Below are 24,453 nucleotides of genomic sequence, written 5' to 3'. Positions count from 1 at the left end.
AAAAAATAACATCACTATCAAGAAATTGATCGGTAAGGCAATAATTAGAGGGTTTCTCCAAGGGTGAGCCCCGAGTCTAGGAATTTTTCTGATCTTATCGACTCAAACTTCAATCCAAAAAGAATAAAATAGAGCATTTATATTCAATTAACCACGCCGTTATCAATTTGGAACAAAAATAATCACGAAGATATGGCGATTTTAAATCATTCATTATCAACTGAACTTATCTTCATTAATTGGATGTGCATTATCAACAAGATATCTTTCATAGTAATTTCTGATTATACAGCACAACAAAACAATTACACTAAAAAAAAGACTTCTTTTTATTGACCTCCATTGTTTTAAGTGTGAAGAAAGTTAAACTATTAATATGCGCATAATTTCAGAAAGGAAAGTTGATGTGGATATTAATTATAAGTTATATACAGTGTAGTTTAATAGAGAAAAATATAAAATATTTGACATGCATTATTTGGACTATCAGCCTCCATCTTCATAAAACAATTTTTTTTTTCAATCACTCTTCGGGTACAACCCTTCTACCCAACCCCAACTCACCCCCTACACCCCGAAGAAAGAAGGAAGAAAATAAGAAGCAGAAGATCGAAGAATGACTAAAGCCAATGAAAGTCTACAAACAGAATCTGTCTCCGACTTGAGAGCGAGCCCTTTCTACGCGTCCATCCAAGCAGAAGGGGTCGCGCTCGACCAGTAAATCGCTCCTTTTACCGCTTTAATAGTGGGGACTAAAGCCAAACTATGGACGGGGAGTGAATTTCACTTTTTTTCTTAATGTAATTCATAAGAAATCGGAGACGAAGTCATTTGAAAGCCATTAGAGATATCTTCCCATTATGGCACGGAGGTGACCCATGCTGGAGAATTTACCGACCATCTTAAATCCGCAATCACCCCAGGAACATCATTTTTATTCCTACGCCAGTGAAATAGATTTTTATTCGATAATTAGATTTATACAGATACATTTTAAAAGGAATGTTTTCTTTTTCTTGTACCAATCGTTATCCCACAAAATGTAATTACAAAGTCGCTCAAACCTATAGATGCAAAAAATTTCACTTTTTCATGTTTTTCCAAGATTTTTTTTATCTAAAAGTCATAAAATGAGAATGTGGAGTTAACTAAAATAGTCTATCGTTGATAACCCGAATTACTTAATGTAAATGGTACGATAATGACACTTATATGCCAGATTTGTGTTTTTTAATTGTCTAGTCGTCTTGGCACAATTGTCTGTATTTATTGTTGAGGAAGAGCTTTAAGGAGGCACTGATTCAGCGATCGGTTACTAAATCTACGGACAAAGAAGAAAATCAGCGATACAATCTACAGATAGACGATCAGGAATCAGAAAGATTAGCCCCTAGTAATGGTGGACTGTTGATTAATGTCTGTTTAACAGGTATATTCGTACCTACCCTGAAGAAATACATAGGTCGTTATAATCACCCTGTGGTCGGAGCAGAACCTTCCTTTATATTAACATGTTCACTGCTTTCTTGTTTCGACAGAACACTATTTTGTTTATTTATCATTATATTCAACATATGATTAGCTCTGACAAAATACCTTCCAAACAACACACGATGATGATGAATTAGATTTAGTACGCTGCCTCAGAAATAACCACCCCATGGTGAAAAAAATATCGAGAGGAAATGGAAGTGATTTAGAAACCAGGAAAAGGAAGGCAGATCTTATCTACAACCTGATGGCTATAACGCAGTGTGTCCGAGACCAAATCAAGCCTTGACCATGGCGAAAAGATGAAATGAACAAAATCTGGAGGTTCACAAGGGAACAATGAAGCACAACACACTAAAAGTTGGCAAGATTTATTTTGGACCACAAATTTAACAAGGATCCATTGTTGAAAAACAAGTCATACAACGGAGATATATTTAGAATACAATGTTGGTGGCAAGATATGAGACAATATTCCATCACAAAGACCTTTACCCTTCGTGAATGGATCCCCCCTATTGCGGGTAAAATCACATTGACCCAGGGCACGGGAGGGAAAAGTACGAGATAAGATAAAATTGAAGTAGCAAGCACGCACATTAGTGAAACACATAGAAAGATACAAAAATATAACAAACATAAATAACAAAAAATAAAGGTAAAATGATTTCATAAACCAAGTCAAGCATAATAATAAGAAATCCTAGACTTCTGCGTGTCAGCAACTAAGACAGAATACAATAGCAAAGTCCTTAACAGATAAACTTCTCAAAATGTATGAATGAAGATTACAGGAACAGTTTCATCCGTTTTGAATAGAATTATTTGAATGAATATAAAATATGTACACTTATACGCATTCAAGAGATCATTTTTACATACATTGTCAACCAAAGCCAAACAAAGATGGAAGAATACAATAACCACCAACCCTTGACAGGTAAGCCATGAAATAACGATATGGACAGGAAATACATGAAAAATTAGAATCGGATATTTTTGGCAGGAAGATCAGATGTGATACCACAGACAAAAGACTGAAGTAAAGTGTTCGCCTGACCTCAAAACTATCTGCCCGACTGACTTGAGTGTTTTATAAACAAAGAAGTATACAGAATACATGGGGCATTGGCAGGGTGCTCTATCTACACGACAAGTTCAAAGATTAGAGTCAAATTAACATCATATGGTAACAACATACAAAAACATGATTTATGGTTTTTAACAATAACTTTGGGATCAAATTTGGGTGAAGAGTTGACACAGAAAAAAGCTTCCTTGAATCTTAATGTAGGTTTCCGCACCCTGTTGTATAAATTTAAGATACCCCTAGTGAACAATTTACCTGGGAAATACCTAGATATATTTTCTATACCTATACCTAATCACAGACCGTTAAGAACCGACAAAAAAATCTCCCAGGTCATTGCAAGGCATCTAACGAGCGAGACAGTGGTAACGTGTACTCCATTAAAAATTACACGTATTTATCATAGACATACGAATGCTTAAAAAGTCACTCATTTATTTTTTTTGTTCCTTTGGATTTTGTAAAGATTCCTGATTAATTTTAAGCTCTGTCAAGGCCTGAAGTAAGTGTCATTTTATTGACCAGGTTGCTGTCAAATTTACGACTTCACTATGATGACAATAACTGTTATAGGTCGTAAACCGGCTCACAAAACGCTCGTACTAACAGACGCTTCCCAAAGACTCACCAACTCGACTAGAATTGTTTTCTATCCAAAAGGGAATCATTTTGTAATAAAATAATTCTTCAAGCAATGAAATTATAAACATTTCAACAGCGCTGTGCAGTCTGCGTAATGTCGACAAGGCCTTAAAATAGTTTTGATTCGACATTCAATGAAATTAGGTGCTTTTTTTCTGTCTTGTTCATTTTTTATTGTGCATCATAAAACAAGATGAACATGTTTGCTGTCTATATTTCCATTGTGTAGAAGTGGTCATGAAAATACTCCATACTGTGTGTTTACATACACTTACAAGGGCATTTCGGTTTTGCTTGCACAAGCACAATACTTTATTACTAGTAAAATAAATTGTTTTAGTTTCACCTGTTTAATTTCCGCATAATTTCGTGAAAATTTAAGACTGGTAGGAAATTAAATTTTAAAAATTTTCAGCAAATTTGAACCATATTTTTTTTCATATTATTTAGTTATCAATCCTTTTTAATTTACTATGTATCCAATCATTGTTATGAAAATTAACCGTGTTTTTTTTTTTTTAGTTTATTAACTGTTTATGTATTTCCCTTGCGGTTTGGTTGCCATATAATTCCGGTTTTTTAAGGTTTTGCAGTAGAACATGCACTATCTTATTACACCACTATTGATCCGGTCTTGTAGGGGGAGTTACTACTTGGAATCAATAAATATAGTTCAGAATCCGGTATTTCTGGAAATACTTCTGCCTTACCTGTTGGTCCACCCCTTCCGTTGGATCCGGCGGATTATCCGAACTAGATTTGGACGTGGTGCTTCCCCCCTCTCGTTCATCTATCACTAAATCTATCGGCATTTTTCCTTTTAAACAACTGATGTACCGATGACAGAAATTGTCACAAAGTTCGTGCACCTAAAAGACAGAAACAAGTGACAGATTTAGAACAAGTTCGTCTTATCCGAACAAAAATCATTTTCTCTCACAATGGGAAGAGACAAGTTCTTTTGTGGATCCTTACACCTACTGTTGATAAAATCTATACCATTTATCACAAGTTTGAAATGCAGGAGTAAAGGTCATTGCAAATTTCATTCATCTTATCGTTGTAGTATTTTTGTGATGATAACTGGTGTTTTGATATGTGCATGTGGTCAGATAGGCTCTGAGGGATAACAGTGTGAACGATTACAAAATTGTTGTTAATCAACATGGAAAATATGTACATAAATAAAATTTACCTTTTCTAGTTCCAATAAATGAAATCGTAACACCTGTATAGCTTGAATCATCTGCAGTGAAGAAAAATAATGAAATAAATATTTTTTAAATATATTTGTTTGTAATAAAAACAGATCAGGATTTCCTTAAGCAAGAAGAATAATTTTTTAAATTCATTTTTTTTAAATAAAAAGAATCTTATTATTCTATTAAAAGGCAATTTGGTATCAGGGAAAGGTTTTTTAGCAGAAATATATTTCTTGCCAGATATAAACACAAAAAATCATTCCCAGAATCTCACTTTTCCCCTCACATAAACTATTTTATGTATATAGACCAAGTCGTTAAGAATTCTTACAAAACCATCTGGCCAATTTTTCATCAAAATTTTCGACCTAGCCATGTGTATTCGGCGGAATTCAATCCGAGCTATTCCCGTGTGTAACATGGTTCATTTACAAAATCTATCTCATCTGCCCGCTAACGCTATGCTTAACAAAAAAGTCATCTTTAAAAAATGTCTTCCTACTTGCCAGTAAAATTGTTTTAGGCCAATGTTTATTTCAAATTAATTAAATATACTTACCACGCTATCCAATTCGTGATTTGCGGAAAATAAAGGTTTTTCTGACCGGGCCTATGAATAAAAATTAAAAATAAAATTATAACATTTCTTAAACACCGAAAAATAACGTCAGAATTTTTTCACGAAAATAAAATATCAGACTATAGAATTTCTTAAATTTTGTCCCCATAAAAATTCAATCTATTTATTTTAATGCGATTTAAATTGGATAATCGGCCCCTGTTATCATTCAAATCAGGAATCCTGTTCTAACAACCATAAAATAATTTTCCTTGAAGGTGCAACGTATTCTTTTCTCCGCATTTGTTCCATTGATACGCTTGCGTGTCAAGAAATCAGCCAGTTAACCATGTTTTAATTATACATTTTCATGAATAATTATTTTTGAGGTTCCACAATAATGTCCTTGCATAAAATTAATATTTAAAACAATTCTCTCCTTTTCCCCTATTGAACATGCATTGTTCAATAATTCTTTTCCACGCTAACACAACGTAGGAAAAATTTTTCCGGTTTCTGCATCTCCTGTTTCTTGAAACAAAGCATCATTCGGGGTCCTCGGAGGTTAATGCTATTGTTTTCATCGACGTTATCCCCTCAGCTCGGCGAAAAGTTAATCACATAAGTGACCGGCTGGTTCACTCTGGGCTAAATCAGATTTGGTCTGAATATCGCATGAGGGACAGAGAGAAAATATTGCGTCGGGATATCACCAGAAAAACTACTTTAGAAAATAATAATAATCTACCACTTACTAAAACTTGTTTGCTAAAAACTGCTATGTCTTCGTTGAAAGATTCGGAGGAACACACGTCTCCTCCGGCCACTCCGGGTTCCCGAGGGGTACAGGTCGCTAGCTCACATTTTTCAAATATGAGGGCTAATAATGGGAATAATGGATGCCTACAAAGAATTAAAACAACAGTGTGAGGAAATTTCTACACATGAAAATGTCTGTGTAAATACTCGCCAAATTGTAAACATTCGTCAGCCATATTGATAAGGGGAGATAGGATTACCCTGATTTGTGCAGGAATGTTGTGGCTTTTATAAATCGTATATTATGCTAAGAATAAACCCAACTTCACGTTGTGTTTTGCAAACTTTTAATCACGAATAATAATTCTAAGTCTGTATGTTTCCCTCAGATAAGTCAAGGTTGATTTAAATGTACAATTATCCTGAATAAAACCACACGTCTTCATCTTTAAAATAATGTATTGGGAAGTCTTATAAAGCGTTTAAGGACACTTACCCGTATATTGCATCCTTATCTCTTTTTAACTGCGAGTCCTGAGATGAGTTAACGGGGGGCATAGAGCTGTTGGTGGAGTATGGGGGGTAATGATGCATCGATGACTGTTGATGAAGGGGGTGGTTTGGGAGGGACCGGTCGTACATACCGTCCGGCATCCCTCCCAGACCCCCACCCCCGGGGTAGTGTGCCGGGAGATCATTCTCAAACTACAAGGATGCAAAGAGAAACATTAATTCTAGTGTCCCTCCAGTAGAAATAGATAAATTGAATGTTGATGTGTTTTTTTTTCATCTTGTCTGGTCCAGTTAAAGACATCATACATTTTAGTGTGGTAAGAACTACGTACCCTTTGAGCCATGGACAAGGCTCATACGCTGTTCCCGGGCTCTCGTATAATTCCAGATATTATAATAAGATCCTTGATATGGAACAACACTGTGGTAAACTCCCTTTGGTATAAACAAATCTGTATTCCTGTCAAATACATGAGAAACTGTCAAACCAAGTGAACGTTATACCACAGTCAACACTTCTACAACTTAAACAACTAACCTGTCTAACTCATGGCTATTTCTCGCAATATGTCAATCAAAACCACGTTACTCTAGCAAGAAATAATGTACGAGCTGTCAAACAAACCCCGCCCCCTCCCATCAACTTCGGCGTTTATCTCAGATTTAAAACCCGTTTATTTAAATGTATAATATATGTAGATTTTGTTTGAATAAGTTTTCAGTCTCCTTTAAAATATTTCTCTAACTTAATATTCAATAAAACAAACATGGGGATGAGTGTATTTACATAATTAACTGAACTTTCAGAAACAATTTATTCATTTTACAAGCATGTCTTGGTAATTGTGGAGAGTGTTTTCATTGAATTTTAATATAATTTTCTCTTAAACTTGCGTGTGCTCACGAAACAGAAAAAACGTGCACATTTTCGATGAAAACATTCAATATTTAACAACTAAATCTATTTTTAAGCATAACATTTAGCTAATTAAAAAAAAGTAAAAAGTGTATGTTCAGAAAGGGAATAATATTTTTACCTTAGAATGTGAAACTTTAAGCCGCGAGTGAAGGAAATGGGATTTTGACACGTGAAGATGATCGACTTATTTTAAAAAGTCCGTTTTCTATCAACTCTCTAGTTTCAAGGTTCAACTGTTTCAAGACAGGTAGTAAATAAACTGTGATATAAGAGTTTTTGTAGTGTTTTGCCTAATTGTTATATTCACGCTGCTCTGATCAAGCCAATGATGGGCAGTGCAGTCAAGTGGCAAGCCCCGCCCACGGAAACGCCCCTTAACATATCATCCATAGTCACAACAGATTATCGGAGAAATTTTTGATACAAATGATTTTTAAATGATTGCAAGAATATCCAATATCGTCATTTATTATTTATATTCCCAATTGATGGTCAACAAATATCATTTAAAACATGTTCAGTCGGTAAACAATCGCACATATAAAGGATATTATCACAGATAAAAACAATGTGACAGATGCGTTTCAATACATTATCATAATAAACTATGTTATTTATCAAATCTCTGCAACTAAAAAAATGCTATATATTTATGTATATTTTTTATTTGAAGTTCTAAAAATACTTTTAATGTTTTGAAACATAAACAAATTCACTGTGTTGGGAGAAAATTTGTGAGACATGTCCTATAAAATTCTGATACACTGCGTAAAAATTTTATCTGTAAATGACGAACTTGGACGATTAGTCATGGCGTACGAAAAAAAAATTACAAGTACATATTATGTATATTAGACAGAGATACCTCGTGCACAAAAACATTTTATCGTTGATGATTTCTGCTGAAATACGTAAAAAAGGAATAAAAAATATAAAAGAATATTATGTATAAAATATAATCGATCACAAAGCAAATTTTGCTAATATTAATTCAAGATTTTTGCTGATTTGTGAATAATTCACTGGCAAAGATATATAAAATAGCAATGTAGCGACGACTTTAAAGTCATTGTTCAAACGACAATGGTTTTGACGGCAATTATATATGCATGAAACGCCAGAAAAGGCGATCGAAATAGTCGGCTAGAGACCCATTCCGTCCTCTTGTGGAAACTTAGATTACACCATTCCTAATGACCAGTCTCTTTCTTAACACCATGCGTGTATATTGTATTACAAGATAAATTCAAGACGAAGGCCCTATTAATTCATTTTTTAAGGGCTTCGCCCCAGCGCGGAAGAATAATTTTTGAATATACATACAAAAACATCATTAAAATTCAAGTCCAAAAATCACACTTTCCCAAATTAGTTACAAACCAGTTTTTATAGCTTGTTCTTTAATTTAGATTTTACTAAAGGAGAATAAATTAATTAAAAGCAAGGCGGAGGATTTATTAAATCGTTCGCCCGTTATCATAGTCGGCGTCAAAAGGTCGCAGACTGTAATAGATTGACAGATGAAAATTCCATCTATCTTAGACCAATCTGTAAAAGTCATCATATTCAGAACTGAGACGTCTTTACAATGAAGCAGACAGAAGAACAGTGTAATAAAAACCTGGAGCATTATTTCAAACAGTACATCAATGATTTCTACCGTTTCCCATTTTGTTGTTGTTTGATTAAATCCTTTTTTTCCTTTATTTAACACTGCATTTATTAAAATGGATTGCAATAATTACATACGAGTAATGATATACGTGGGATTGATTTAAATACAAATATACAAGAGAGGTCTGTATTTGGGTTGTGTCATATGCACCATAACCGAATAGACGCACAGTTTTGTCACTGGTTCTATTGCACCAGTTTTTTAATCACTGTAATACTCGGAAAAAAGATATTTTGAAACCTAACTTCCATAACGCTCAATTTTCATCTCCAAAAGAATAAAAAATCCATAACTTTGTTGGTTGTGAGGACCAATTGTTATGCAGAGTGGCGATGGCGTGGTAATTGAATTTTTTGAATGCTGTTCTGGCGGAGATATTGCTGGCATTTTGTGCTGGGCTGTGATGCCGATCGACCAAACTCTACCTAGTTCTGTATTTTTTGATCGATCCTGCATAAATGTACTTTTCAATTCATTGTGCCAAAGGTATACCGACTTACACTTTTAATTAAATATCATTATTTAAAATCAAGATATATAAAATATAGGAAATATATACATTTATGTATAAATGTGCAAACTTTCTTCATGGGGTTCTTTAAAAAAATATTTTCTAAAAAAAAAAAAAGAAGTATTAATTATCAATGATCTTTATTGAATTCTAAACTTTAAAATTATTTACAATTAGTAAAAGTAAGTTAACTACTGTGACAGCCATGTTTTTAATTTGTTTTCTGGTCTTATCGGGAAAGATCTTGTTCACTAACCGGTACATGATTTGTATTTAAGAAATTACAAATACATGTAATAGAAATAATTTGTAAAGAAAGGGGTATTTAATTGGGGTGATTGTTGACGTGACCATCTGATAAGGCGATCGCTAGATAGCGGCAAAAATTCATAATTAGCTGAAAATATCATCAGTCAAACCAGTTAATGCTGTGGGGTCAATTCTCTGTAATGATTTATGTCTTATTACGCTCGACAAAAAATATATACGTGTACTGTACCCCTAAGCAAATGTCACTATAATTTCATTTCCCTCAAGGTCAGGAAAAATGAAAATTGTATGAAAAATTAAATTATTGTACCTAAAATTTATGACGTTACCCGGGGTGTAGTCGATTAGTGTGTTATTGTTGGCGTTAGGCACTGACCAATAATTAAATATTATTTACAGTAATTATTGTTTCTACTGCTTGCCATGTGATTATGACCAATGTAAATAAACATGGAATTATGTTCTCGTAAGCGTGAAAACGAGAAGTGGGGAAAATCAAAACAAGACAGCATAAATCTGACTCACATTATACAAATATCCCCCCTACAGAAATTAATAGAAATAATGTGACGGCTTATTTTGTGAATTTATGACTTAAAAAAAACGGCCCTAGAAAATGGACATACATTGTCCAAAATGCATTAAACAAATAACAAAAATAGTATTACACATACTGTTTTATTTAATATATTTATTAAGATTTCTTCTTTCTCTTGCGCAAAAAGATTATTGCCAAAAATATAGTTTTGCACCTTATATTATTTCTAGTTTTAAGTTTCTTTCAATTTAATACATAAATGACAAAGTAAACAGATTAGATAAATAGAATTGTTATGGGAGTTAAAGGTGTATAAAATTCAATTTCATGGATTTCAAATTTAACCATGATGCATTGGTCAGGAGAAGTCATTAATCATTTGAATTGAAAATGTCCTTGCAAGATTCATTTTATTATGTTCCTATAAAATAAAGCACAAGAACCGGAAAATGAATTTCGATTCAAATTCAATACCTTGTCGTCGAGGGAAATTTATATGCATGAGTCTAGATAAAATCGCTAATGAAGTTTTTGGACAAAAATTGAAATTTAAAAAAGTTAACATCTACACATACATAGTTTAAAAACCTGAAAATAATCATAACAAATGATCAGTGATTTTAAGATAAACTTCTTTTCCCGTGTTATGCTGTTTTAAACCGCCTTAAAATACTTTATCGTTACACACTAAACCCTGCAATTCTCCTCCCTGGAAAGAAAACTTTTCGTAGTAAAATAAACACAGATTAATTGAAAGTTTCAAGTTTCACTTCCAGTTATTATCTAGTCTAGACAAAATTTACGGCCATATTACAATGTCCATACGGATCTTGAGGAAAAAGAAACACGTCGATTAAAGTAAGAATAGTTTAACAAAACTTAATATATATTGTAACCCTTAAAAAGTTCTCAACCGGAAATGTATGAATTCAAAATATAAATATTCCCATTTCCAGTTAATGGTTAAACTGGGTCGCGCGGATACACATCAACTCACCTCTGGTTCATAAACTCGTGCTCAAAACACAGAGATAAATATTTTATATTCCACAGAAATATAAACACAGTGCCAAAGCAGTATATAATTTACACATAAATCCTACATTAAATATTTCCTGAAGAGTGGAATATTGCTATACGAGTATCCCGCAGTGTGTAAGTATGAACTATATTTGTGACATTAATATCCGAACCGAACCATCACATAGAACGGTGCTTTCTTCTCTCGAAAACGTCACCGCCTATGCCAAGTGTAGGGATGTAAGTTTAACGTATGCCAGCGATAAATAACTTGGTGAAAAATTGTCCCGCGTAAAGCCGTCGCTTTACCTGGAGTTCGACCCCGCAACTAAAAAGGTCAAATTTTTGGTTCCTGGTCAGTTGTTCAGTTTGAAAGTTTTAAATTTTATCAACTTGAAATATGAGAACGATATTTTTTTTTTCGATAGATGTCTTCCCTTGACGTTTTTTAAAGTTCTTTCTACGGGTTGTTTTAATTAAATCTTGGAACCATTTAATTTATTTCAATTCGAAATCTATCATTAAAGCTATTATAATGAATATTAGTTTAGTTTGTTTCTCTGTAATATCTTTTTTTAATTCTGTAAAATGACCCGCATGTATTTGCTCTGTTTTCGCTCATAGTTTTCTTAATAATATTGCCATTTCTTCGGGGAGAGATACTGGTAATTTGTAGTAACGTCGTCTTGTTTACAATAACTAGTCAACTTTTAATTCCAACACTTAATGAGATGCCAGCGGAACACAGGCAGGCTTTATAATCAATGAACACCACACATATCCGGCAATATTCCGGACGCTCATTAACTGACCAAACATTTGTTTATAATTTGGACATTTATCGTAAACATGGAAATTGATCTCGTTAATAAGATACCTTTGCACCAGGTGCACCGATACACATTGTTCTAAATACTTCTTTTCCCATGGAGTACATTAAAAAGCATACATTTTTCATTTTATTGTGCAAGGATGAAAAAGTTATGTCCCTTTCACTTTACACAATGGCCGCAAATGGTGAAATACTCAAGTTATTAGCACGCATAAGGTATTCTAAAATTGACAATGAATAAATGTGCACTGTTTTTTTTTTTTTAAATGTTTATAAAATACTGTTTAAAGGTCAATGCAAGCTCATTAAAATCATTTCATAGTATTTGTTTATTGTGTATCAAAGTGAAATAAGAATATGAAAGGTTTGTCATGAATATCAAAGAATTTTTACGGTTCATATGCAACAATATCGTTACATGTACTCTAATCAATACTGTTATAATTTTACTTCAGTTTAAAACATTTCTTCTGTTTAATACATGTCCAATTTAGTTATTTTAACAATCACTAAATTATTCTAATGTATCAATAAGCTATACAACACTTGTAAAAATCTAATTTTACCCAAATATAATTTTTCATTTTTCCGTTTTTATTACAAAGAATTCTATGTGCTTATCGTACAAGCAATAGACATACAAATTCTAACCAGTTCAAATAAAAAAATATTTTTATATATATCACCACAATATATTAAGTGCAGGATTTGATCAATGATTTACTTGAGTAACATTTGGTTCAACCACGGGGAATCAACGTTAAAATATGTAACAGATTGTCTTTTAGATAATAAACAGCGAAATATCTTAGATACGAACATATTTAGCATAAAAAATAACTCCAATTTCCACACAAATGTAACACAAATATTATCTATATTGAAACTATTAATTTTGAATTACTTAAATAAATTCATTAACGTGACATACAGGAAAATATAATAAATAAATGTTTTTCCCCCTGAAATATCGAATAAAATATGCAATTTCGTAAATGTTGGTATGCAATAACAAAACTAAAACTCTTAATATTTTATATTTTCTGTGAAGCAAATACGTTATTATTACTTCTAAAATTAATTTAAAAAATTATAAATGTATATGAACAGTTTTATATAACTTTTCCCCCCAAACTTTAAAACTCCATTGTTGCACGTGTTCACGAGAAAGATAACGCCATGTTTATGCTGTCTACTATCGTACAACATATCTATATATATTTATATAATTCGAATTTGATATCAGCACTCTACGGAAAATAAATGTGAATTTATCTCTGGGCTCCACATGATTGGTATATTAGTGTCACTAGTTTGTCATAGCACGGGGTTAAATCTGATTTATTTGCATTTATTGTATAATTCAGAACATGTCATCACATATGTGCATCCATTTGACGAATCAGCGGTCGATAATCTAAATTATTAACAGGTCTTTAAACAAGAAAAAAATTTAATCTAGTTTTGTAAAATTATAAATCTTTTAAAGAAAATAATGTGATTTCTAAAAAAAATTAATAAAGTCGATCATGATATCTATACTATGATCCAGGGATTTTTCTAGTCTTTCTCATCTTTAACGTATTGTTTCTAGTTGATAAAAACGTTCCCATAGAATTAGAAAAAAATGTTATTAGACTAGACAAGATTGTTTGAATCATATAAAAGAAAAAAGAGAGGTATATGTGAATTTAGTTTAGTACATTCTTAATAATTTCATACTTGTCTATAATTTCATACTTGTCTATAATTTCACACTTGTCTGTTATGGGCTCTAAACTAGAAAATAAATGTTCTGTTCTGTTCTATGCCGTTTAATAGAAAGAAATCTTTAAGAAAATTGCCGTATATGACTAATTTCGTGAAAAAATACAATTATTTTCAAAAAACAAAAACAAAACAAGTCAACTTTCTACTACACATATTTGTTAGAAATATTTCTCGAACTTAAAAATACTATACGTACTTATGTCATAACGGGTCCGAATTTTATCATGTTTTGAACTATCGTCTTTACATGTACAGTTGTATAATATCACCAACGCCTACATTAAACCTTTCTTTCTCGCAAATATATGAAGAAATTGATATTTCACGAAATATCCCGTATTTCCTCCCCAAAAAAAATTATGTACAAAAATTAAAACGGAAAATTTCTTAAATCATTTTATTGTATTTTTTCTCTCAAAAATACTCATATAATAATATTTTTTTTATATAATGATGTTAAATATTTATTTTTTGAAAAAAAGAGATAATTTTATAATGTTGCCCCAAATATTCTATTTTATAGGATTTATGCTAGAGGATTCCAATCCCGTATATCAATTGTACTTATCTCAGTGACTTATCCAAGCATTTGTTTGTAATGATGCGGTGTTTGTTCCTGGATAATGTGTAAACATAGATCTTAGGGCTATCAATACTACATCTATTTGTTGTTTCTCAATCCTTCCTCTCAATTCCTAATCCAATTTTACATCGACGATTAATGAACAAAAGGCACATTTGATTTCGATAATCATGCATAAAATTGCGTGAAAGCATGTGAGAAAGGGAATAATGTACCGAAAAGGAGGAGGGATTCGGACCCTTAACTGACTGTTTAGGCGTGAAATTTTTGCCATATTCCCTTGGTAATTAAAAACTGTGCATTGGTATTAATTATCAGCGAGGAATAATTAATTTTGTTCGACTGAAATATTCATAGATATGCAAGGCTTTGACAGTATTACACATCCCGTTATGTTGCAAGTAAAGAATTGTATTAACTCTTCATCGAAATATGATCGTAGCGTCGGGGTTGCACGCAAACTTTCAAATGCATCCCTCGTCTTTGAGGTTCATTGTTTGGGTATTATATGAATATGAAAGTGATCACTTTTTGCCATAAATCACAAGAAATGTGTATATTTTAATCAATCAAATATAACCCTGTTTAGAAGATGATTCCACTTGGGAACCAATATTTGCATGATTGCAAACATCTACCGGTACTAATTATAAATCCCATAAGATATGAACGCTAGCATTAAAGGAGCCTTTAATCAGGAGAAAGTTGGTATTTTATTCTAAAAAAAAAAAAGGATAAAATATCGGTTGAATTTTAATTTTTTCAATACATAAAAATACAAGAACTTTATGAAATTGAATATTTCATGAAATAAACGTGTTTTTCCAGTTTTATTCTTGTTAAAAAGTATGGACGGTAACGATCGACTAGGATAAAACGTGTGTTTTATATCAAGTGTCTAAAAAGTAACATTCATATTCCGTCGATTTCTTCATCTGATAAGCATTTAAAATTGACATACAATTTCATCACCTAGAAATCTCTATTCATTTTATCATGTCGGCACTGCTTTATTTCTTTAGCAAAACACGAGAAAAATTGTTTTTATCTAAAACTTGAAATTAGAATCAAATAAAGTAAAAAAGGGGCGTCATCAAATTCATTTTCCAATAAATAAATTAATAAAATTCAAACTATAGCTGAAAATAAAATTTCAAAAATATATTTCAAATAATCAGACAACATAAAACAGAATTATGTCAACTAAGCTGCCCACCTTCTTTCTACAACTAAAGAAACATGATTTTCTTTTTAAAAGTTCGCTATCACTTCCTCTTATCTCAATAAGAACATGTGAATAACATGTGCTTTGTAATATTTATGAAAAGATCTATCAGAATGGACGTATTTAGGTTATGGAATTGTCAAACAAATTAGTCCAGAGTAACTGATGAAGCAGCTTTCTTCGAGAGTATCTGTTCGTTAATCAATTCCCAATAACTGCCAAAATAAGAGGCTAGTAAACTTAAATCAATGACCAATCTCGTTATGGTAATCTGACAAAATAATAACACTTGTCAAAAGGACCCGTTCCAATGAAGAAGCACGTGGGCACCATGCAACACTGCTTCCTTCATGCATGTTTGAACGGCATGCCTGATTAATGTGCTATACACAATTAAATTCGGACTTACCTGTGCAGTTTGATGAATTTCAATCAAGTTGATTTTATTTTCCTTTGATGAAGATGGTAAACATTGGATAACTGCCCATGTGTCAAGTCTAAGAACCTTTAGAATGAAGTCTGGACCTGTCAAGTCCCCAGTAATATTTTATGGTTCTGTGTATTACTATCGGTCTGCTTTGACATTGATGAGCGAACGCGTAAGGAATAGAAGACACTAACCCTCCTCTATCCCGACTTTTCATCTCCACGTGGGAGTGGTCTCTGTCAGTCACGCGCGCTACTATTGTTAATATATACTACACCACTGTTTCAAGATGGAATTAACGATCCGTTGCTGTAGCAACGAAATCAATGTTATCTCCAACAATGTTTCTACTTTTTTGCAAAAAAAATATTTTGTATACATATCTTTTTCTGAAAAGTTGCAAAACACTTACGTAGAGCGATTTTTACATATGTTACATATTGTTGAAAGCATGCCAATCTTTGAAAATACTCATACAACTTGATAAAATTATTATGATGTTTTTAAAATGAAAAGAAACAAAGTACAGAATTAAGATACTCAAAAGTTTTAATGTGATGTGCCGTCCGCTCTCTACACTCAGCAACAGAGAAGGGACTCAGAATGAAAGACACAAGAACAAAGAACCAGGTGAAGCATGCACCACAGAACTGTCCTATTGTATTAGTGATTGACACCATACAAGATACAGAGTCAAAAGGTTCTCGGCTTTTGTTACCAACTCTGGAGACTCCTGGGTATCATTATTTCCCTCAGGACCATCCTACTATACCCCCCTTTAGAATATCCACTAAATGTCAAGGAATGGGGCTTTATCAGTAAACCTTCATCTAAATATGGCTATCTAATTTAGCCTCCCGATGTCCAAACGTTCCGATATGCTCTGCTTCGGAAACGCAACCCTATGGCTTGGCAATACTATGTAAAAGTACGAGAAAATTAAGATATGCAGAACGCTGTCGATATTTCATTCACAAGTGTGAAATGTTTCCTATATCATGTCGTGCATTTACCACATATTTCATGCTGTGACAATATCTGTAGTGTTAGTTACTGAAATTTCAACAGCAAGTGCTTGATGGGAGTCAATGCATGGTATAAAATGCAACAAACCAATATCATATCTTCCTCTATCTGTGAAGGGTCATCTCTGATATGGTGCACCACTAAATGCATTATTATGGACGGTTTCAACACAGAGGGTTTTTGCAGTGTATTGAGTTCCAGCGTGAGACTGCTAGGTGGCACAAATCATAAAATTTTAAATATCGTCTATTAGTCATAAAAATGATTGTCACGAACAAGGAAAATAAAATGTAAAATATCTATTGTCACAGTTGACATTTTATACGTTTTTATCATGTAAAGAGCAACATAAAAGAAACGACAAACTAAAAATACACAATGTTAAAATATTTAATTATAATCCGAGTTTGACTGCACTGAAAGCTACATTTCAAAGAAAGATGATGTTGGCATATTCTTTCGTTCCTAGATTAATAAGATTATCCTTTAATACTGCACAGTGGTCTGGATTACAGTGTGTACTTAAGCAAATGAAGATTAACTCCTGATAAATCTTTCCTTCCCAGATCAAACGGCATTCCATTCCAAGAACCTGGTACCTTAAGACTACAGCGTCACTGTAGCATACAGGTCTTCACACGCTAACAGGGGGAATAAAAAGAACACAGGGTAAACTCAGGGTCGTTGAAGAGAGAGAGAGAGAGAGAGCTTATTTACAAATATGTATACAACCAAAAATGATCAGATATTAATTCATTTCAATTATATTTTAATTATAAAATGTTAATCAGTCTGTGAAACATTTTCTTTTCATACAGAAGTTAAATCTTAAGTTTATATACTATGGATACACATACAAGTAAATACAAAAAAAAATATTTCAAAAATTAATTTTACTGTATGACTCAAATATTACTGTAATAAACATGAGAATAAAATATACAAATTATGCAGACTGCTAACATTAGCCATAAATCTCATCAATACTACCAATATTTAACAGCGTCAAGAAGTGGATAAGAATTTAGTTCATCTTTGTGCTATTAATCTAAATATTTTGAAGTAAACATTGAAATTATATATACACAGAAATGACAAAATGTTATAATACACAACAGCTATATTTATGAACAATATGGTACTATATATTTAGCTAAGCAAATAAGTTCCCTACGACTCAAAACATATTAGTAATATTTTGTGAAAAAAAATCGACATCTCCATAATGGCTCAAACTCTACATGTACAGTCGAAAAAATATTTTCAAATCAATTTTCTAATTAACGCAGGAATGGCATATACATTTCTATTTCATTTATTCACTTAAAAGTGCATATAGTTTATTTATTCTCTAAAACGTGAAAAAATCAAGATGTCTTCTTGCACATTTGTTAAAAAAGTACGAAATATTTTATTTATAATATTTTGAACCATTCTGAATAATTTTACAATTATCTAATTTATATCTGCATTTCTGAAAAATCAAATTTTATACGCTTCAATATATGATAAAACACAATATATTTACAATATATGACAAATCACATATATTTAATTAACAGTTATTAAATATTGCGTCTGTGGAATATATTTCTAAAGAGCACTAAAATTCCTTTCTTTCTATTCAAGATTAATGGCTTAATACAATACTTTCTACTAAAACACCTTTCAAAAATATTCCTGTGTGTGCTAATATGATATTAAAATAAGTTGCGTACCAAGTAAGGCAATTTATACAATCTCACCACAATTCAAATACTTTAGATACATGTGTTTATATTTGCCGAATATTTCATATTCGAGGACAAGATAAGGCATAATAACAATATTTTTAACGACTTTATTACGTAACATATCGATCCACATCAATTTTCAATATGCAGGGTACTTATTATTGTCTTTTCTTTAAATGCATATAAAGTTATCAAAAGAATTTTTTTTTAAATACATGAATAGTAAATAGATAGTTCAAGAGGTCATTGATTTTATAATCTATATGGACAAAGTCCAAGGGAATTTGCATATACTTTATGTATTTAGCAATCTGGGTGTTTTCACTTATATGCAATCACATTTACATAATCTTGAATAATAATGAAGTAGAACATAAACAAATGACACAGCAATTCCACTCAAAATATTAAGATTTTTGAATTTTTATATTTATCTTAATACTTTTATTCTTTATTTCCTTTTTAAGTGCTAGTATGTGAAAAAATAACTTTCTATGAATACTTCTGATGGCAAAAAACATTAGATTTTATAGGATCTGATAAAATAAAATAAGTGTAAAGAAAAAAAAACAAAGGATTTTCGCATTTTAGTATCATGTAAGACAGGCATTCGTGTTATCAGAATACAGATGTAATTATATCGGATATATCTACAATAACATTAAAGTTTTCTCTCATTAACCGTTTGTATAAAATCACCTTTTATAGCCTAATTTGGAATTCATTTTCACGTTTTGTGTGGAAATAAACATCTGAAATCTAGCACCAAAGGGTCATGTGCTGCTCTTTTAGAAATCTAGAGTGGATACAAGTCGCACAAAATCTTGTTGTAAAATTATGTAGTGTAGTATTTCAGTGTCATTAATTTTTGTTGTCAAATTCTACCGTAGTCTTTATACTGAATGCAGACTCCTTATAATAGTCCCAAAGACGCCAGATTTGCCTTGATGGAAATAGACATTTACAACGAAATACAACAGTTTAATCGCCGTAAATTGGAGAACGACAAACCGTCGAACGAAGGCAAGGTTAAATGAAATGTTTTGGCCTCCCAGCCTGATAATTGCTGTGTACATTATGGTCCAAGGAAGAAGAGAAAATTGATTTTATGCAAATTGTCTTTACACCTTAGCTGTTCTGGTTCATATTCAAGACAGCTCTACTGATATAGAGGTATGTGATTGCTACATGGTCTACCATTAGTATGAGGTTGTAAAACGATATTTGACATTTTATCAGCATCTTTTAAGCATCCTGGGGTTGCAAATGTCATATAATTTCTAAACTTTTGCATACATGACTTAATTCTATTTTCAGGAAATAAATTCTAGTATATAAAGCTACATATGTACGATGCATGTATTTACCAAGCGTTGTAGAAAGAAGTCCTACTTAAAATGTACAATAACCAAAACCATCTTTATTTGATGCCGTAAGTATGAAGTTCTTTCATGGAGCTGTTTTACTTTTTAAAAAATCCATACGAAGGATTGTTTCAAATTACCTTTGGGCTCATGGTGTCCGAATCATAAACATTTATTGTTTCAAATTACCTTTGGGCTCATGGTGTCCGAATCATAAACATTTTAGATAAAACATGTCTTTACCTTTTTGGAATCCTATACAGTTTCTGTTGGTCTCTGTGACATGTCCGTTTTATTCTACAACTCTTACATGAAGTTGATAGGACTACTGCTATCGTTTTTAATGTTATCACTGAGTTAGATTCTGTGTTCATCAAATACTTATCAAAGAAAATTATTTTGTTGCAACTGCAGTGGCTAAAAAGACCAAAAATAACCTCAGAAGAGTCTACAATACTATCATAACGTCACTGCAATGTTCCTGATTTGACACAACCCTTGTTTTATTAACCAATCATCTATAATTTGTCAATTTCAATAACATTATCATTTAAAAAAAAATCAAAGGCATCACCAAAGGATTTAAAAGCAAAATATATCACAACATATTTTACATTTAATTATTATACAGTTAATATATGACACAGGTTTTAAATATCGAATTTTGAAATAACGATGATTCTGCCTTCCAATAAATTAAAGGGCATATAAGGAGCAAGAGACTTTTGAAGGTGGTTTCAAGAAATCAACCAAATGAAAACAAAAACTGAAAACACACAAAAACGTCACACGGTATAGCAAAAATCAAACTATGAGTTGATTTACTTTGCATGACCCTTTTCAGTTTTTTTAAAGCCTGGTTTTCCGTGTCCCAATAATAATATTTGTTTGTTTTGTTTTCGTTCTGAAAAAATTGCCTTAACAAAATTACTGTACTTAAAACTATTAAAAATATGGCCTAATTGAAAATTCTAACAAACAAAAGTAAGTCGAAAAATTAATAAACAGTAAATAAAACAACTTGATCTGTTTACTCTGGAAAAACGTTCTTTATTATTTTCTTTGTTTACATTTTTGATGTTCTTAATGATAATTATGAATTTACTACCCCAGTAGTGAAAATCAGCAAAATCTAATAATTTAACGTCATTATCTAAATATTATATAATAAACATATTTGTTACGAAGCATATTTGTTCTAGTCAGTAAAACATGTAAAAGTCAACATTATTTAAATTGTGGCACTTTTATTTGTCATCAGGTCTTTAAATTAACTAAAATATAGGCTAATTATAATGAACTAGACGATTTACAGTTTTGACTTTCAGCACAAATGTCAAACTGCTACACAGCTTAGAACTGAATCAGAGAAATACTGAGCAAATAGTGTATATATTTTCTTCCTTGTGCGCTCGCAATAAGGACAAATTTCCACATCTTTGGTATACGTTCAAACATGTATATTTAAGATTGTTTATATCCTTTTTTTAGACTATTTATAATAGTTTAATAGGTAAGACTCATGAGAATATAGCAAGAGGATGCCGACCAACAGAGTAGGTATTAACACATTCAACTCGAACACACCTGGAGCCTGTCACACAATGTTGTAAAATAAACTATTTAGTTTCATTACCACTAATTGTCTTGTCCAATGTATGTAATATTACACGTCAGAGTCCGACCACAACATCATGTTCATGTACAAATGGTACTTCCGGTTGCATGTCATGACTTTTATTCCATCTGCACGTGCTAAGGGTTTCAAGTTAGAAGTTTAAATTGTTATACTGATTTTCTTATAACGGTTTGTTTAAAATTTTATATTTAAAAGAATTAATTAATTTTTAACATTAAGTTGTAGCATCCCACAAAAAAATTACTTCATTATTATTACATCTCGATGAAAGATATCACGTTTAATTTTTGCTTAATGTACACAGGGGACTCTTCCTCGACCTGAAGTGTTTTCTATTTAAACTTTTATGGATTTTAACTCATCAATTTCATTTAACTTAATATTTTTGCCAGCCTGTTTTAACAATATGTGTTACAGAAAAGTAAATGAAACGGAACTGAGTAGCACATCACGTTTAAACAATGAATTATATATAATATAGCATATAATATTATAGCTTGCAAATTCCACTGAACAACTTTAACCGATACAAAAGAACGCCATCCATGGCGCAAACATCAATTAGTCTGTAGATGCAATAAATTTGGTAATTTAGCTGCTGAATTGTGCGTATTGATGTATTCAAGGACATATCAAATTTTACAAAAATCCTGACATGATATTCCTTTCATTGAAATTTTGATCACCATAGTTTCTCCCTTCTAGCAAGTGTTAAAAGTGTATGATTGATTTTATTTTCGAATTTTTCACTCATATAGAGACGTCACCATATACCGGTGAAGGTCTTAAAATTTAGACCTTTACTCGGCACTCAGGGCCACTGAGCAGTGAGGGTTCTTTATCGTGCCAACGCCCACCGTGACACGGGGCTTCGGTTTATAAGGTCTCATCCAAAGGACCGCAACTTTCACTTCAAAGTGCTGCGTGCTTGGCGAAGGAACAGTTGCTACCTATTTTTTATCGACTTAGGTCAGTCGCGGCCGTGATTCGAACACACGACCTTCCAATCACGGAGTAAAAGTATATGAAGAAAGTATTAAATTATTAAAGTATCATATTTGAAATAATTTGTTTCTTTTAATAATCAGATATAAGAAATGCTGAAACGTGATTGAATTCTATCGACAAGCCACCCACTGTAAAGTTGAAAGTATAGGTGTCCTACTTAGGTACTTTTAAACTGAGACTGGATCCAAACAAAAAATAAGAGAACAATATCCGGACCATGCAGCATAATTTATAATAAAGGAGCTTGAAAATAATTATAAGAGCAAAAGAAGGCATATTAATTTAGAGCTGAAAGGGAAAAACGAATGTTTTAAACTCATTGTGACCCTGGTAATAATGTGATGGCCTCAAGGTTAGATACCCACGGTAACCACAAGAGCTGCCACTATGCCAAGTTTAGCGTATGAACACTAATACCACTCTTTTGAAAGATAGCCAAAATAAAACGGATCTAGAGTAAATCAAAAATACAACAAAAAGTGGAAATATAGTAGTTCCAATTAATATCTATTTTAAGAACCTCTGCAATTCAAATAATGACAATGAAGAATTTAACATAATTACATTTTTAAAAATGTTAACAATAGTCACAACTTTATGATTGTGCCAATTAGAATCTGGCCTATGAATGTCCTTAATTTTGAATTCTAGTTTGCTTAAATGACAATGATATATTTACGATTTTTAAAATGTTCCCAACTTCCTCTTTACATTGATACAAACGTTTCAAAAACGATTAAACACTTTCTTTAAACATAGAGTGTCCATCGAATATAAAAAAGGACCATCGAGACAGACTGCTTTATAGCAAGATGATCAGGAGACTATTATCGAACTTAACATACAAATTTAAAAAAAAAATTCCCCATATATATATATTTAAGGCACATTAAGGGAATCTTTTCACCATTTCTATGAGGAAAACATATAAAAAGCAATTTGTGACCTTGACTACTGACCTTGAAAATCAAGAAATTCAGTAAAGCAACCCTTCTTAAACATATCTTCCAGCATAACAAAACAATTGAAAAATGTCATTGAAAAACGCCTTTATTATCATAAGAAAAAATATCTATAAAAATTCTGTCTTTATATTATCTACAAAAGAGAGATTTTCCAGACAAATTTGTATTGAAAACTTTTAACAACTTGTCTTTAATAACGAAATCTATTTCTTTCTGCTATTAAGCCCAAGTGGGATTTTTCTCACGCTTATTACAGTCTTTTGCATAAAGTAAATGTTACCTAACAAAATTGCATTAAGAGTTACTTACATTTTCGTTAGCAGCTCACACAATGGGTGACATCATATTTTTTTTCAGTTTCTTCTAAGATCCAGGTCTTCAGTCTTCTTCGCAGGACCACACTTTAAGTCACAGAAATCATTAGTTCCTGTAGACCCGTTGTGTCCCTAAATTATGTACAAGACATCTAACTTGTTGTATTGGTACCTTTAATTAGGTCGGGCAGGGTTTATTCGATTTTACTTTTATTAATTCAATTATTTCTCTGTTGTAGGATTTTGGAACATTGAATCGTTTCACTGTGGTCTTTTCATACGATGTATATATATATAAGATCGAGATTTTTTCAATGTTATCTTCACAATGTTTACATGGGAGTAATGTACAAATAATATTGTTATAAATAGCTGTAC

General features: G+C 31.9%; 1 protein-coding gene and 1 long non-coding RNA gene across 5 annotated transcripts in view; both read right to left on the bottom strand.

The window, feature by feature from the left end:
- LOC133175040 (homeobox protein Meis1-like) overlaps positions 1–16,217 on the bottom strand; it is a 64,931-nt gene extending 48,714 nt beyond the window's left edge. Inside the window, exons 1-7 of one of the 4 annotated variants that reach the window (XM_061310137.1) lie at positions 16,009–16,217; positions 6,589–6,716; positions 6,240–6,448; positions 5,740–5,887; positions 4,985–5,035; positions 4,419–4,469; positions 3,934–4,092 (exon numbers count right to left, since the gene is read on the bottom strand). In XM_061310137.1, coding sequence (XP_061166121.1) covers positions 3,934–4,092; positions 4,419–4,469; positions 4,985–5,035; positions 5,740–5,887; positions 6,240–6,448; positions 6,589–6,600 — 630 coding nt within the window. In that variant the 5' untranslated portion in view covers positions 6,601–6,716; positions 16,009–16,217. Of the gene's footprint in view, positions 1–3,933; positions 4,093–4,418; positions 4,470–4,984; positions 5,036–5,739; positions 5,888–6,239; positions 6,449–6,588; positions 6,717–7,293; positions 7,432–11,166; positions 11,288–16,008 lie in introns of those variants that run through there. The other 3 variants (XM_061310160.1, XM_061310143.1, XM_061310151.1) reach the window with 3 other exon arrangements.
- Positions 16,218–17,426: 1,209 nt separating this feature from the next.
- On the bottom strand, positions 17,427–24,201 carry LOC133201740 (uncharacterized). Its single transcript, XR_009723141.1, has 2 exons — positions 24,071–24,201; positions 17,427–17,693 (listed from the first exon to the last, which is right to left on the bottom strand). It is a non-coding gene; the product is annotated as an uncharacterized LOC133201740 (long non-coding RNA).
- Positions 24,202–24,453: the final 252 nt, after the last annotated feature.

Source organism: Saccostrea echinata, unplaced genomic scaffold (assembly GCF_033153115.1).
Source record: "Saccostrea echinata isolate AGI-Se365-2 ecotype Australia unplaced genomic scaffold, CSIRO_AGI_Sech_v1 ptg000002l, whole genome shotgun sequence".
Lineage (NCBI taxonomy): Eukaryota > Metazoa > Mollusca > Bivalvia > Ostreida > Ostreidae > Saccostrea > Saccostrea echinata.
Note: the sequence above shows the minus strand (reverse complement) of the source record. Positions and strands in the feature narration are given on the sequence as shown.